General features: G+C 38.2%; 1 protein-coding gene across 2 annotated transcripts in view; it reads right to left on the bottom strand.

Moving 5' to 3' along the window:
- The window catches only part of DTNA (dystrobrevin alpha), a 285,381-nt gene that overhangs the window by 40,706 nt on the left and 226,890 nt on the right, over positions 1–17,785 (bottom strand). The window contains exons 12-15 of one of the 2 annotated variants that reach the window (XM_068563775.1): positions 16,301–16,384; positions 14,502–14,591; positions 7,166–7,243; positions 6,510–6,602 (exon numbers count right to left, since the gene is read on the bottom strand). In XM_068563775.1, coding sequence (XP_068419876.1) covers positions 6,510–6,602; positions 7,166–7,243; positions 14,502–14,591; positions 16,301–16,384 — 345 coding nt within the window. Of the gene's footprint in view, positions 1–6,509; positions 6,603–7,165; positions 7,244–14,501; positions 14,592–14,703; positions 14,945–16,300; positions 16,385–17,785 lie in introns of those variants that run through there. The other variant, XM_068563776.1, reaches the window with a different exon arrangement.

Raw genomic sequence — 17,785 nt, 5'->3', positions numbered from 1 at the left:
TTCCTTATCTGCTTTGTATAGTTGTTAAAGTTCATAGAAATGTCATTATACTCATTCATATTTATCAACAGTAGATCTTTTCCACCCCCTGTAATGGCAAATTCTCTTTTGGCTCACCTTTTGTTGTTGTTTTAAAGATTAGGAAAGCAGATGGTGTCTGAGAGAGGTAAGCTCCCACTGGTAGCGGTGTTATGCAAGAGTGGGTGGGAGGTTGGCTGGATCATTTCTGGATGCAAACCCTAGCCCTCTCACTAGCTGTGTGACTCTGGGAAAATCACTTAACCTCTCTGTGCCTCAATTTCCTCACCTATAAAACAGGTATACAGTGGTAACTTACTACATGGCTTATTGGGAGGATTGCCATGTGAAGTGTTTACAGCAGTGCCAGGGTACATGGTACGACTCGATGGGAGTATTCTTTTTCACTCTTACCTATAAAAAGCAGGTAATATTGTTTGGTATGACCATTTTTGCTCCATCACTTCCTTATCTATAAATTACCTTTTTGCTCAAGAAAATATGATTGGTTACCAGCCAGTATTCTAGGTTATATCGAAAAGAAGAAAAACAGTTTAGTTGAATCAATGAAGGATTTTACAGAAGCAATAGGTGGTCTTTGTATCTCTGATTTCCTGAACAAAGGAAGGAGTTAGCTTAACAGTGATAGTCTTCTCTTATTTCTCCCTGCTACTCATACAAAGTTGCATACTGCCATGAGTTTTTAATCAAAATGTCCCTTTTGTACAATTTATCAAGCAACATATGAGACCATGTCCCATTCTGAATTCTTTATGTTAGCACATTTGGAGAAAGCATACTCTGAAATTCATCAACTCAATATTGATGCACATACATGAGCTATCAGTTTATTTCTACCATATTACAATGGACAGGTTTTCCAAAATGGGATTTAAAATCTAACTTATTATGTGCCTTTCACTCGATTCAAAATTAAGTGAGGAACTAACAATGAATTATTCCCATGTTCCCAGTACCACGCTAGTTAATTTACATCAATAACCTCATCAGATTGTAGTGTCACTCTCATTTTCCATGGGAACTTAAAATATATTAGCATCTATAACAGGGAAACGAACTCGTCTTACAATCAATTTATCATCTGATTGATCATGCTGAGAAAACCTCTGTGAGTACAGTGCAGCTCATGCAAATACGTGCATTGGTGGTGTGACATTCTTCAGAAGGTTTACATTTTTAGGATTCTAAGGAAATGTTTTTCTCAGAAGTCTAGTTCTATAACTGAAGGTCCTAAACATTTTACAGAAGAAAAGGAGTAGTGTTAACAAGGAAATGAAAACTCATAAAAGAAGATACTTTTCAATATGTATGGATAATAATTTCTTTTTCCTCTCTGCAGCTTGCAACAAACTTATACTTTTCAAAATCACAACATTTACTGAAAAGAGTCAGTCAAGTCTTAGCCTGCACATTAAAAATATTAAAGGCATACAATTCAGTGGATTCAGTGTAGAAGCATGCTATGGACTGAATTGTCTCTCCTCACATTCACGTGTTGAAGCCCTAATCCCCAGTGCCTTAGAATGTGGCTGTGTTTGGAGATGGGAATTTAAAGAGGTAATTAAGGTTAAATGAGGTCATAAGGGTGGGGGCCTAATCCAATATGACTGGTGTCCTTATGAGAAGAGGAAGAGACACCAAGGATGTATGTGCACAGAGAAAAGGCCATGTGAGGACGTAGCAAGAAGGCAGCCATCTGCAGGCCAAGGAGAGAGGCCTCAGCAGAAACAGCCCTGCAGGCTCCATGGTCTTAGACTTCTAGCCTCCAGAACTGTGAGAAAATAAACTTCTGTTGTTCAAGCCACGCAGTGTGTTGTATTTTGTTACAGTAGCCATAGTGAACTGATACAAAGTGGAAAAGGTCAGAGAACATTAAAAAATTAAAAAAATTTTTTTTTGCTCAACATCACTTTTAGTTTTTTTTTTTTTTTTGCCTCTTATTAGTTGCTTTTGTCACATCAGTGAATTGCTGCTTCTCGTCTTTATCCACATTTATCACTTCTACCTACGTCAAGTTTAATACTTTACTTTTTCACCTATTTTATACTCTTACACTAAATGTTCAATTTCAGGGCTAATTTATTTATTTTTTTATTTTTTAATTTTTTTTATGGATTTCAAAATTAAGCTTGATAACATGCCATGGGGGTTAATTTATAATAGGTGATCTTTTAATAGCAAAAAGTATTTTTCTAGTAAAAAAGGTTTTCTGAGGACTCCTAACAATTTTGTTTAGGGTGAGAGGGAATTTTATATCTGTAGCACTATCAATATTCTCCAACATCAATGGGCATTTATTGGGCACTTACTGTGTGCCAGGCACTGTGCTAGGTGCCAGAGAGATGGTGGTAAACAAGTCCGAGAAGGTCTGCACCATAAGAGGAAGGTAGGAGTGAACCAACCAACCAAGGAACCAGTGATAACAGTTATGACAAGAATGAAATAAATAGTATCCCATGATCAGACTAATATGGGAGACCTACCTGAGTAGGCAGGTGCCTTTAATCAGAGTCTGGAAGCCAGAGAAGGAGCCAGTTCATGTGTGTGTGGAAGGAAAGGGAAGGAGGAAAATGGGGAAGAATGTTCTAGGCATAGGGGAAGAACTAGTATCATGGTCTTTGAGGCAGTTTTAGGCATTTTTTTTAGGAACTGATGAAAAGCTGATGTGACTAAATATTGTGGTTGAGTGGGAGAACCCCATGAGAGCTGGGGCTGGGAGAGGGGTAGGCGAGGGCTAGATCACACTAGCTTGCAGCCCCAGTGATGGGTCTGGGCTGTGAACTAAGTGCCATAGGACTCTATTAAAGGAAGCAAGTGAGCAAGTAACAACTTAGACCTCATATGTGAAACTCGGAAATAGGCGTCAAAATGTCCCATTTCTTGTACTTAAGAAAAACATAAGCAGGACAGATATCAACCTAATTATATGAGATCAGGGGTCTAACAAAGTACTTGAGAAAAACATAAGCAGGACAGATATCAACCTAATTATATGAGATCAGGGGTCTAACAAAGTGACAGCAATCGATCATGACATCAAAGTATAGACTGTACCCTTTCACTGTACTGCTTCCCTCCCTTACACAAGGGGCCTTTTCAGAGTGGAGAGAAACGTGCCAGAAGCTTCTGACTGGTATGTATCAAGGCTTAAAATTATGGTTAGAGTTGGAAGTTCTGGGCTGGTTTGCAACCTCCTTTGGTCTGCCTGCCACCATCTGTCCTATAAACCACTAGCAAGCCTGGGCACCTGATAAGCTTTAGGAGAGGCCAGAAAAAGCCCTCACTGTATAACTCTGAGACCCCTCCTCCCCCAATGAAGAAGGTGCTTGAAAACCATTCAGGCTTTTAAAACTTCACTTAGGAATTAGGAAGACAGTAGGACTTCTCCCTTGATCTACAGTTTATTTATTTGGCTTATCTGACATCAGAACCAGCAAGGGCACATAAGAATATCTTTAATTTAGCAGCAGACTATTTACAGACGAGTCAGTTTCCCATTGTGCTAAGCAGTTGATATAGGGGAGAAGGCTCCCACACCGAGTGAAGTAGGAGCATATATGAATACTCACAAAAACACACCTTTCAAGCAAGAACAACTATTAGATTCCTCTTTATAGACCATCTCATGAAGGGTGCACAGACAGGAAGGCCGAAGTATGAGGTGGAAAACAGATGAGACTCAATATCAGAAGACCTTGCTGGCAGGTGACTTTGGATAAGTCACTTAATGTCTTGTAACCGTCACTTTCTTATCAGTGAAATGGCAATAATAATATCCAAACCTACAGGGCTTTGAAAAGCAGATTAAATAATGTGTGGGAAAGGGCTTTGTCATTTTTGAAGCACTTCGTAAATGTAAAATTTATTATTCATATTTTGGCTGCTGTGATGAGGTCCAAGAGGCTGAAGAGAAAATTTTTGTCTTTTTGAAGCTTACAACTAAAATGAGAAATCACAAGCACAGAACTAAATACATAATTGGTAATTTATGAACAACCACTATTTCTATTACTAGTATGTGCTCAAAATATTTGTTAAAATGAAATACAAATAATATAATGGGATATGCAATTTCAGTAAATAGAGGTGTGGTGGATGCAGTTGTGGAATGTCCAGAAGAGCTTTCTGGAGGGCATGCATTTATGTAGGTTTTAAAAGATGCAATGTATCACAGTGGTTATGAGCTTGGGATCAGGTAGATAAAAGTTGAAAGCCCGGCCCCACTGTGCAGTAGCTATGTGCCTGTGGGAGAGTCATGTAAACGCTCTAAACTGATAACTTTACTGATCGATAAAATGGGGATGAGAGTATTTACCGGCTTATCTAAGGACCAGGGGAAATTATGTAAATAAAGTTTTAAACACAGTGCTTATCATGAGGCAAATGCTTTAAAAAATGGTGGCTCTTGTGATTACTACCATTATAGATCTCACCACAGTTGAATGACGGTTAAGCATCAGAGCTATAATGATGATAAAGGAGGGAAGACATCACTGCATCACTTACAGAATCCTGGCAGGTGTGGGGAATGGCTGGGATCTAATTAAACAGAAAGGAAAGGGAAGGAACAAAATGAGAAAAGAGAAGTTGGAATTTTTTAAGGATGGAAAAAAGTGATGAGAATTATGGAGGGCAGTAGGTTTTAAAACCGAGTCAGCTTCATTGATCAGTCTTAAATTCTGCTTTGTTTTCAAAATACAAGTCACATCTATCTTTCATCAAGTCGATGTAAGGTGTCTCTACTGAGACAGTTTTATGGTCTTACGTGACCATCAAGTCAATATGATTAACCACTTGAGGCGGGAAAAGGGCTGGGAGTGACAAACTCTGCACTTTCCTCTTTGGAGATTTCTCTGTTACAACTTTAATTAAGAAAAGGTCAAAGAAGAGTGGTGGAAATAACCAGAGTGTGCTAGATTTTGGACACACACTCCAAAGGACAGGAGAGGGCAGGGTGTGAGATCACATCATTGCATTCAGACATGGTTGAATCTTTATCGACTATACCCTGCTTTGAAGATTACCAACACAAATTTTGGGGGGGGGGGTTAATTTAGTATTTGGTTCTATTTTTTCAGCTACCATATAACATTGGGGAACCAAATTCACTGGGAATAAGATGAAAACCATCACTCCACTTGTAGTTTTGAGAGGCTGAGATGTAAGAAAGAAGAGAAACTGTTCGATCTACAAGCTGGGAAAATTTGAACAAAGAGGTGGGCTTAGCTGAAGAGTGCATTTTTATCTCCTGAAAGAGTAGCATATAGTATAAAATTAAACCAGTACACTGGTTATATACATATGTTAAAAAAAATACAAATTAAGATAAATATATAACTATTAAAACAAATAAATGTTCATCAGTGTATCACCTAAAGTCATCTCATGTACTAATCTTGCAAAAAATAGTTCTAAGGCATCAAGGGAGGAAAGTTCTGGAAACAAAGAAGTGGTTAACAATACCAAGTGGTGAGGGCGATGAATGCCAAATGTTTGAGGGATGCTTTCTGTGACACAGTAGAAGAAAGGGGACCAATTTTAAAGGCAATTTAACCCATTGGCTCACTTAATAGTTATAAAGGCAAAAAATCCATAGGCTCTTAGTTCAGAGAAAATGTATTAGGGTTATTAAGTAAAATCGAATATTTCTAAGGAACTGGTTTGCTTAACATGTTTGTAAAACAGTTGTCTAAACTAGGATGAAACATGATAATTATACAGTTTGTGCATTTATTTTCATTCAAATTGAAAATGTATATTTATTATTAACTAACTTGAACCAATGGGAGGAATCTCCTGTGTCACAACTAAAATTGAAAGGGAAAAACTCTAGGAATGCCTTTATTCTATTACATAAGGCTATCTGAATTCACACATTTAACACATTGGAAAGTAAGCTTTGAATACTGTGGGACTTGAAAGTAGGCTGTATCAGGATGGCTACCCTGAAACATTTGTAAGAAAAGAGTTGAAAGACAATTTCTCCCACTGTTATCATTGTTGACGAAATGATTTCCATGGCATAATCCCATCCTATCACTTTTCCTCTTCTTCACTTCTATCTTAAGGGAATGGAGGATTGTTCTCCAAATCAGTAGAAACACACAAGTCCTTGGAATAAGACAAATTCCTGCATCACCGTCATGTAGTAATTTGACATGGCACATGTAACACAGAACTGACCGGTGGGACCCAGAGTCTTGCATCTCCCTAGATGCTAATATTTAGCACAGCACCCGCTTACACGAGTTGTCCCTTTAGCTAAGATATAGACAAAAATGTGAATTCTATGGTACATTAATGGGCAGTGTCCAAAGTAATATCACAAGACATTTTAATTGGATCACTTATAAAAATGCTTTAGGGACACCTCTGGCATCCAGTGACTTTGCCCCTTGCTGAGACTGCTTGTCAAGAGATCAGACTGTTCCCCTCTCGCAGGACAGTCAAGCAGCCAAACCTGCACTAACCATGATGGGTTGTTCCGGAGCATGTTGACATACAACCCGATGAGAACATGTTCATCAGCTAGCCTGTCTGCCACATTCAGACTGTACTGTATCCTGAAACAGGGCAGGAGGAAAGAAAAGGTGTTGTTAGGACAGGTGGACAGAAATAAGCAGGGCAGGTAGGAGTGAGTTTGCGGCAGAAAAGGCATCTAGAAAACCAAGCAAGTAAAGGAAAACTAAGCGATGTTCTATGAAAAAACACAAGCAAAATCCAAGCAATGAAATTCACAATGCCATTTCACTCTCTTTAAAAATAGATTTCCACTTAGGTCAAGTAACTTTTAAGAAAACAGAATTGCATTCTTCAAACCACTAAGGGCAAGAAATTCATTTGTACAGTAAATACACTGAAATAGGTTGCAAGCAAAGATTATCCTTGGGAAAATCAAATCTGAAGCTTAGTCATTTTAAAAAAAGAAAAGGGAATCAGGGAAAGCGAATAACAACACAGATGTGTCTACTCAAAATAACTACTTGATGCTGTTAATGGGGTTATAACAGAGCGGCTTTGACTAAATCAAAGATGGTCTTTCAAACACAAAGCATCTTTGACACAAGAAATCAGCATTTTTAGTTTAGTTAATGCAGGGTTCCAGCACACTCTGGCTTTAACTTACCCTTTGCCCTTCAGCAAAGCTGGAGCAGCCCTAGCCAGCAGTTTGCTCTGCTCGACTTCACTGTCCTTGGGAGGAGAGCTGGTTAATAAGATGGGAAAGCCAAGAAGAGCGTAAACTCGGCAATGCATTCAAGAATAGAAACTGGCAACAGAAACTCCCAAGACTACTTCCAAGCTCCGTTTGGACAGCTCTTTCATTACTTTGAAATGTTCAAGATGTTTTCAGATTTCCACATAGTTGAACTAGGAGTAGCAACCTGGCCTGAGAACCACAATTACAATTACACAAGCCACTATGATCCCAGATTTGACCTCTGCTGTTTGCTAAACAAATAGATTGCATATGCCCAGACACAATGACAATTCATTCAGCATTCATGACAGACTATCCTGTACACAGTCCAATAGTTCACTAAGTCCTGCCAGCCTTCAGATCCCACACAAGAAGCTTATTTCTCCAGCCTGCCCTCTATTCTCCGACTTTCTGTGTTGAACAGAGAATTGAAAATTACCTAGAGATTGGTGTCATATTAAAAGTGTTTTGCTACTTTAGGCACAAGTCACCTGACCTTGGCTGTGAAGCTGCGAAGAAAACTTTCAGAGAAACAGAGAAATAAACCTCTGAGCCTTATAAACATATATTCATACTCCTTGTGTCTAACTGGTGAAGAAGAGTGCAATCGATAGGGCAAATTCTTATCATTTTAGATTTATTAGGAAGAACACTCACTTTAATTGGCAATTTTAATGAAAAATTTAAAAGTTTAATGTAGTTTTATTAAAGGAAAATAGAAATGTAAATAATAATAAAGTGTGGCCAAGCCAAAGGCACCCAAAATTTATATAATATAAATGAACTTATAACTATAATGAATAGGCATGTTCATTGGGAAATATGATATTGATTCTTAGTATTATAACTGTACTTGTAAGGTGCTTAAAGAGAGTTTGTTCTTTTGTAGGTTAAAAATTTGCCCTGCAGCACTGGTGTACTTAAAACTATCCCTTTCTCCCTTCATGGAGAATACAAAAATTAAGTGTCTGACTTTGTTTGAATACCAAGTTTTTAATTACTTGCATTGACATTATTAGATTTTTACCACAAACTTCCATAACTTTTCAAGAAGTTATAAATCTATATAAGAATGGTTAATAAAGCAGTTAAAAATCTTAAAAACTTTAAAAGTTTTAAGGTTTTACTACAAAGTACCACTTTTTCAGACCACAAAGCACAAAATATAGCAACTTATAAGTGAATATCACATTAGAATTATGCACAGTATAATTGGAATTCTTGTTTTATAAAATTCTTGTTTATAATTATGCACAGTATAATTGGAATTCTTGTTTTAGTATATACTTTATAATAGTATATACTACAAGATTCCTTAAATAGTGAGGCTTCTGGTAAATTTAAAATCAAATTTGATCTATAAAGAAAACATGTAGTATAGAGTAGGCATTAATGTTTGTTGAATATTATGACTTTACTCAGCTTTTCAGGAATGCACCTATTACTCAAAGAGTACAACTGCATACAAACAAAATTGACTTTAAAAATGAAATTAATGTTCTAGGAGAATTTACTTTCCTGATGAAGTTAATTTTTTTTTTAAAGCATATTGATCTGCACCTTCAAAGACTATGAAACCTGCCCATCAGGAGCAAATAAGCATCTTAAGCCATTGGAGTTGATGTTTTCCCACCATCCCACCAAGACAGCATTCCAAACCTTGTCTCCTGAAGTACAGCTCATTATCCAGTAACTACGGTCTCACTGCTGCCCAATCACCTCCCCCAACTTTTTTGTTTGATAATACAAGATAGATCTACCCACTATATAATTGATTTCAGATCCCTGTAAAACCACTCAAAACACTGTGTGAAATCTTAAGAATTCTTCCCTCCAAATGAAACCATTTCTCTGCCTTGTTACATATGCTACTTTTCCCCTTGAATCCCAGAAATTGTGTCATTTCCTTAAATCAAAGGCCTAATAATTATACAGTTACAACCTCTGATGATGAATGTGCAAGAAGAAAAAAAAAGAAACACGGGAGGATCAACCACGAGGATATGCTTGTTATAAGTTACTCTGGTGACGTCTTATGGGAGGAAGGTGATGTGTCAGTAAAGCTGCAGAAGTGTGTCCCACCACTTACTAACGAGCACTGGAGGAACCCTGCTGACATCAGCATGGTGCAGGGTTGGTAGCAGGAAGTGAGCAGTTGCCCAGATTTTCCTTTGGTGGCTCATTCTTTCTTTCTCTCCAATTCTCTGGGCCCCTCTCTCCTTCCTCTACGCCACTTGCCTGTCTCCCCTGCTCTTTCCAAGTCCCTTCTTTCCGCAAAGGGATGAGCAGATGTCTCCATATACACGTCTTGTCCTTTCGTTGTCATTTTCTTTGCCTTGGCCCTTGCCAGTGCTGGTTCGAAGGCATCATTTAAATCCTTTCACGTTCCTTTCCTTTCCCATATGAATCCTTGGGAAAACCAGTTCTCGGAATATATGGGGATGATATTCTCTGCATTTATGAGTTTGTGGAAATAAACCATTTACCTCATTTTGCTAAAGCTGTTAGCATCTAGTGCCAAGAGTATGCATTTCTGACTTTTGGTACTCAGTGTCCACATATAGTTTCTGTACTACCTAGAACTAGCCTTGAATTCTCCTCCTAGTCACTTATTTCTGGGAAGCAGAAAACATGACCATGTACAGAGGAAGCCAAGTGCATGATGAAAACAAGAAAAAAAAAAAAAAAAGCACTCTTTCTAAATGAAATGGATCAAAAACTTAGAGAGCAGACCAGGAGGCAGGTTTCACTTAAAACTTGGGTCTATAAAGACAGTTCACATGAATTATCTTCACCAGAATTTCTTCTGCAGCTCCCAAGGAGCTTGAAGAAGGGAAGCAAAGTGAAAAAAAATTTCTCCTGAGTTGTTGCAAAGGTAGTGACATCAGGTAATTTACGATAATCTCTTCAAAGCAAGGTACCCTCACGATATTTTATAGAATACTTTGGATGTTTAAACTTTCATTTTGTAGCTCTGGCAGTTTGCTTGGAGAAGTTTGGTGATATTTCCAATTCATTGTGGGCTTTGGGATCAGGCAACACTGGAACTTAGGGCCTTATCAAGAAGTGATTGCTTCCAGCATGTCAGTGCATCCAAACGTGCCAATGGCTTTCCTGCAGCTCTAGCTCTGGAAACTTCTCCATCTTCTGCATGCCCCGTCTTCAAATTTAAATGCATTCCTCCTTTTAACCTCGGAAACTGGTAACTACCTGGGGCTCCTCTTGACTGTGGGTGATAAATCTTTTCTAATCTGAGTCCAAAGGAGAAGCAACGCTACCATCCCTAAAATTGTGTGTATACACGTCTCTTTTTCTTATTGTCGTTATTTTCTTTTCACCAGGCCCTGCCAATGTATAAACACCCCCTTCAGCACACATATTTTCATTATTGGGTGCGGTGACAATCATACCCTGGAGGGTATGACAAGGTGAAATTTGAATTTCATGTGTTCTGCTGAAAGAAAAGAGGCTGGAAATATTCCTTTAGATTATTCTTTTCTAAAAAAAAGATTCTCTTATTTTCTCACCAATTCCTTTTTATACTCTGGAAAAGAGCATATGTAAAGATAAATGGCCTTCTTCCAAAAATTTTCATACACACACACACACACACACACACACACACAGACACACACACACTGGCATAATGCGTTCTGGAATATTAGAACAATTTCAAAATATTTCATATTTATTTATTTAAATTCACCCTTTAGCTTTGGAGGATGACAACGGATGCCAGGATTTTGCTTAAGTGCAAACATTTTGGGGGTACTCTAAGGTAACAAAATCACACACAAATGCTCCCTGGATTTTTGCTTAAACCTGCCATATAGTTTTAAAAACCACTTCTGCTTATGCTGTGTTATTATATTAGCTCTGGCCAAATATTTTTTTCTTTTATTGAACATGAAAATAAAAGGATTTAAATAAAAGTCCTGCATAGAGCAACAATGTAATATAAACAAATTATGTAATGTGGCATAATTATCATCACAATGGTTAAATGGAGAATGATATTTGAACCATGGCAAATTAAGAAGAGATATTTACTTTTTTATTGATTCTTAAATGATTGATAAACTTGTTGGTGATTGGGCTTGTGAAGAATGACTTGTAAACTTGGCTCCCTCCTTAGCTGACTGTCAATTGGGAATAACATTTTGCTTCTCACTGTAATTAACACAATCTATACCAAGGTCATCAAACTAATTTAAATAAATTAGTTTTAAATAAAAAAGTCCACAAGTCAGTTTTACCAAGTGATAATTTCTGGAAAAAATCTTTTTCCCCTTTTGTTTTCTAGCTTTCAACATCTTTGATCTGAAACATAAAATATCTGCCACACGCAAATCAGCAAACAAGCATTAAAAAATAGCTTAGTGTCTCAGTGGGAAAATGAGTTGTCATCAGTTCAGGCTGGCATGAAAGTCAAACCTTCTTAAGCAGGTACTGTGGAAGAAATAATAATTCTTAGGTCATATTTGATTCACTACATTTACTGTGTTGTCCCCCAGATAGTACCAAGCTGTATCAATTGTGTTTTTGCCAAGAGATGCTCTAGAAAAGTTTGCTGGGTACAGAGCACACACAGACAGCAACTAAAGCAACTCTAGTAAGAGAATAAAGGTTATCAAAGTGAAGAAGAGGTGACGGCAGATTTAATTATACACTAACATTTTAGTATAGGAAATAGAGTTGAGTGGGAACACCAGTTTAATTCTGCATATTAGTGGAGCTCTGGGGCTGCATGGAATAAATAATTACTTGCAGAGAGTGTTTATTTCAAATTTCATACAACATGCCCAGAAAGTGTGAAAAGAATGAAGAAATCTTCAGTTGAGGTTGATTTATAAATGCATCTATTTTATGATGCTGATTTATAAATCTACCTTCTTTCCTGACTGAAAAGGGATGGGCTTTAATCTTAGAAAATATTGAGCATGGAGAAAACTGATTTTCAGAAGCAAAGTCTGAATTCAGTACCTCAATTTTATTTCTATTCACTTTTGATTACCAAAACACAAATGTTTAAAATTTAGTTTGAACACTATATGTCAGATTAAAAATCTGGGTTATTAGGTAAAGACTCTTTGGGAAAGCAAAGTATTTGAAAAAACTGAAAAAGACACATGAATTAGCCTTTCTGTAGTTGAAAACCCAAACAAATCAACCAACTGACCAACCAGTCAACCAACAAAAATAACTCACAAAGGCTGTTCCATTGGGAAGAATCAGGATTTGGAAAGTGCGTGGGGAAGGCAGTGTATCTTCCCCATATGCACCCCTGGACCTAATACAGTATTAGTAATTAACCCAATGCTATTCAGACAAACCAGAAAATAGCATATTAGATTGTGTTCAACACACTCTTGAATCATAAGCAATGTTCTAATATTTGGGAGAGTGATCAGTTCTGGCTAGATATAATAGCCAAAGTGATTCTTTTTGTGAGTGGTTAAGACTTTAGAGGTTGCATTTATAAAAACATCTGTAAAACCTTTAAGAGAAGTTTCTAAAACTGGAGGTAAAATTATCTAGCCATTCAAATTTTTAGAATGTCCTTATTGTAGCTAATGAAGAAATGGCCATAATAGCCATAACTAATGAAACATTTTCCAAATGGAAAGGACTGGTTAGCTCTCTCACATAAACGAGGTGAGGATTTTGGCAAGATAATTAAGATTTTACAAAGGGGGACTGATGCCAACAGCAGAAACTCAAAGGCATAATGCTGTGGGCAGTGAGGGGGAGAAGGGCTTTGTGGTCAGCTCTTGCAGTAATATTTGCCGTAATGGCAGGCTATCTTTCATAAGCTTAAAGTTGGCTGCCCAATCATACATCATATATTGGCGTTCTTTTCCTAGTGACGATGATAAATTTCCATTGATCTAGTTGTTCTTTTCCTATAAATTCATGCATTTATAAGAAAACAATCTAGGTTTAGGGATATAGTTATGATCAAGAAAATGAATGAAGTGAATTAGTCCATGAATTGTGTCATTTGACCCATACTGTGCCTAACTGCTAATCAGCATTGAGTACACACACACACACACACACACACACACACACAAAGACTTCAAAGGGTTAAGAGAGAGTGCCTTTGAGAATTCCCTCTTTTAAGTTAAGGGAAAATTGACTCAAGGATATAGCTAGAAACGGATATCAGAACAGGGGATGCGGCAGATGGTGGTAGTATACCCTCATAAATCTGTGTGAGTTAGGTTACCAGGATGTCAAAAGACTTCAAAGATAGGCCCTAGTGCCTTTTGAAGATCAAAGTGTATGCCTGCAAAGGACTCCAGGTGAGGAATGCCAGGAGTTTGTAGCGAGGATCCTGGAGTAGTGATTTCAATTCATCCTCATTCTACTTTATCTTTGTAAGATCTGTCACAACACCAAAGACCAAAAACTCAGGCTAAATAAAGTATCTGCATGGCAAACTTCCTTACTTTTTTAATGCAGCCTCAACACTGACCAGCACCACTCTTGGCTTGTTTAGGTTTTAGTTTTTATCCGATTTTAACAGGGGCAGTTGGGGTGGGGTAGGAGTGAGGGCAGAGCTCTAGGTCCTATATCTTTGGTTAAGTTCCAACTGTAGGAAGATTAGGGCCTTTAACTTATGCCTACATTTGGCACGATGGTTTCCATCAACCTTAGCGTATGGACATGGCTAAGAAATAAACAGGGGATCACCACCAGCATTATCAACCGGTAGAAATTAAACACTAAGAGGATGAAATCGGTTTTGAAATTGCTACTTTAATAGGAATCAGACTGCCTTACCTGGGGGAAAATGGCCCAAGCCCAGGAGGACAGAAAGATGTAAGTCCTCAAGTCTTTTACTGTAATATGGTCCAACCATGTGATGTTGTCCTGATCTCACCCAGTTAGTGCTAAAATCATTCCAAGAGGCTCTTTAATACAAGAGTCTAAGGAATCACCATCTGGGGTCTTGCAAACTGTACCAAAGCAGAGAATCATCCAGAGAAGGAGATCCAACATGGTACTCTTCACATTTACTCATCTCATACATACTGGCATGAAGACATAAAATCAATAAAAGAAGTGGAAAAGTGGAAAAGAGAAAAAGAGCTGAGCAGTGCAGCTCAAGTTGGAAATTCTCAATGGAATCTCATGAAACCCCAGAAGACCTGTATCTCCACCAAAGCGTACTACAAGAGGATTTTAGTGATGAAGTAGGACTAGCGGTCTAGCTATGGAACTGCTACTACGATTAGTGCTTCAGGGCTGGGATACTGACCGTGCGCTGTGGTCAAGCTGACTTACATACAGCTTTATGAGCGAATGCTCCTCAGCCACAGGGCTGGACGCACTCATCCCCTCAGGTAGCCTGAGGGATGCAAACAATGAGACCCCGTTAAAACCTCCCATGGACAGAGCAAGGCTCACTCACAGAGGAAAGACGTTCAGTGTACACAGCTTTATTGAACGGCACCCTTAAAACAGAAACCAGAGGCCAACCTCCGTGATGACAGGAAGAACTGCAAACTTTAAACAACGTGCTTGAGGTTCAGAGGGAACATTCTAGAAGGACTGAAAATGGGAAGAAAGGGAAATGATCATATTCTGGGGTACCATGTCCCCTGGAGGAACCAGAACAGCTCAAAATATTATGGGAATATTTTAGAGTAGAAGAAGCCATGTTATCCATCTAGACGCATCCATCATAAAGCACCGTCCAAGCTGAAATGATATAAAATGACCTTCAGTAAGGATGGGGTCTATCTCTGCTTGACATTTGCAGAATGCAGAGCTTCCTAATAAAAGCATATCTTTGTTAACTTCACGCCAGATCGTCCCAAGATAGAGGCACAGGCCCATGTTTCTAATAGACTTTACGGTTTATGATTTTGTTTTGGAAAATGTGGTTTAATCTGCTGGTGGTTCTGAAAAGGAGTGCTAAGAGGAGTATACTGGGCTTCAACCATAGGCTTTCACTGTGGATGTTATGCAGTTCAATTGCCTTCCCATTTCTATTTGCGACAGACTTGCTTAATTTATAGTGGGAAACACCGCATTCTGTTTATTCCGCTGATTACAATTATGGGGAACACCTTCATCTCAGGTTCCTGCTGATGGACAAATCCAGGAACTCGGAGAAAAAATCAGCAGTGTTCTGAGTCTCACTGTCTGCAAATCTTCACTAGAACGTACCAGGATATTACAGGGAAATTGGTACCTCAGCAACTCTTTGGGGGAAAGATTGATTATGTTTGTTTTTGAAACATGAGGCCATTTGTTTCCTACTGAAAGGCATTTGAAATCTTACGTTCAATTACTCACTCCAATTGTCCTTACCTTTGTTTCTGCCTTCCTGTGAGCCTTCTCCATGTATTCCTTAAAATAATTCTCTGGTGCTTTATTTGTGATATTTGATCAAATAACTTGGAGTACCTCTTGACCCCTGCCTATTCATTGTGCTAGTTTTAGGAGAAGTATCTGCTTCACCTGTTTGCTTACAGGGCAGTGGATCTTTGTGCAAAAAGATGAGACACGCATCCACCCTCTTTTCTTTAAAGTTCTTGTTCTTATCCATGAATTACTTACGTAGAAACTATTTTTCCAAATTTGGTCTTGAGCCTCTAGCCTCAGGAACTCTAGAGTTCACTAAGAAGAAGATTCTTTTATATCTGGAGCTTTATATTATGAGATGTTTCAGAATGTCCATCGTAATTCCCCGTTGCATCTTGAAATTCCAATTCCCCGGCTTAAATGGGCCATTCCAAGTGCTATAAACGTGACTTTCTCAATGAGCCAGAATGCATGTGTGTCAGTAGTAAAACTTAAATATACCCTGCATTCTTACTGTGGATAGCTTGTAAATGCAAGTTTCCAGAAGTGACATTCGTTCCCAAAGCCATCCTAGCCCTCTTCAAACGCATCCAAATGAATGAAATTAACAACTTGTGACAGATATTTACAAACTAGTTTCTAACAGTAATCTTCCACATTTGGCTTAAACGAGAATATTTTTCTTGCCACAAAATCAAGGCTCATTACCAAAGAGAAGGCTTATTTTATAATAGGGTTGGAACTTACCTCCTGGTAATAAAAGGACTTCCTGAGGAGGGGACAGAGTGGGAGAACATGCTGTCATTCATGCTGGTTACAGGTCTGGGTGGCCTAAAACGAAGTACAGTTAAATGGAAAATGGATGGAAAGTTAAAACAAATAAAAGTCACAAGTTGAAAACTATCCGATCTCTCAAGGAAAGGAGCTGGTAAGATCAGAGTTCTTATCTTACCCAGGATCAACACAGAATTTTATATTTTCCAATTCAATTCTTGAAGTGTTTTGGGAAGTTACATTTCCTTGAGAAGACAGAATGTCTGTTTAAGCATTGCAGGGAAGATCTCCAGAAACCACAGGAACGTTTATTCATGAGCTTTGAGCCTTGGTGTTTCATTGAGTCATATTCTCAGATAGAATGAGGATTTTGAGGCAGCCTACTAACGTCTAAAGAGAGAAGCTCAGAAAACTTGATGATAATCAGAATCTACATCCTCTTGGAAAGAGGAAGATTCCTGAGGCTTTGGAAACTTCCTGTGTTCCCCATGACGATGGCCCTCTTCCAGGATACCCGGGCCTGTAAGGACCCAGCTGCAAAATCGTATCATGCCTTCTTCGCTCTTTGCTCTAAGTGAAGACACAATTAAGCACCACAGGGATTTACTGACTTTCTGTTATCTGGATGATCTATATGATAGGACATATAGTGCAAGGCATCCCAAAAACTTCACTTTTTTTCATATGATTAGGGAAGGAAAATAGGGTTCAATATTCCCCGGAATTGTCCACGACCTTAAACACCAACTGCATCATGTCTGTCCTCCACTGTCTCAATTTTCATTCCTATAACTGATGTCTTAGTTCAGGTAAAATGATAGAGCTAAGATCCCCATCTCATCTCCAAGCTGTTTTTAGTCTTATTTTAGGTTCACTGTAAGATGTTCTGCGGTACAATAAGGTGGAATTTAGAGTTCAGAAGATGGATGATGGGGCAGGGCAGCATTCTGAGTCAGGAAATTTTTGTTTCACTATAATTCTATATATGAGTTTGACAGTACAGAATTTTTTGAAGATGAAACATGAATACAGTAGCCTATAGAATCTATTTGTGTCAACTTGACTAAGAGCCAAAAGTTGTAAAGGTTTAATTTTTATCTTAGGAAACCAGAGTTAGTTTGGATTCTACAATGAAGAGATTCCGTGAAAAAGGTAGACTTGTTTGTCCCAATGTATTTATGGGAATGGACATGATGCAAGGCAGGTTATAAAATGTCAGCACTACATGCAAAAATTCATTGACACTTTTGGTTCTCAGTACCTGATGTTAAACTGTGTTCTCAGATTTTTTAAAGACACATTCTTTGTTGAGTGAGGTCAAAATAGCAGGTTCAGTATTTAATCTACTCTGAACATATTAGCCGAAGTTCTGAAAACTAGCTTAGTGTTTTATATCACTTATCTAGGATGTGTGTGATACATGAGACTAATTTAAAGCTAATTCTGCTTTGAGCAGGA

This window comes from Eschrichtius robustus, chromosome 14 (genome assembly GCF_028021215.1).
Source record: "Eschrichtius robustus isolate mEscRob2 chromosome 14, mEscRob2.pri, whole genome shotgun sequence".
Lineage (NCBI taxonomy): Eukaryota > Metazoa > Chordata > Mammalia > Artiodactyla > Eschrichtiidae > Eschrichtius > Eschrichtius robustus.
Note: the sequence above shows the minus strand (reverse complement) of the source record. Positions and strands in the feature narration are given on the sequence as shown.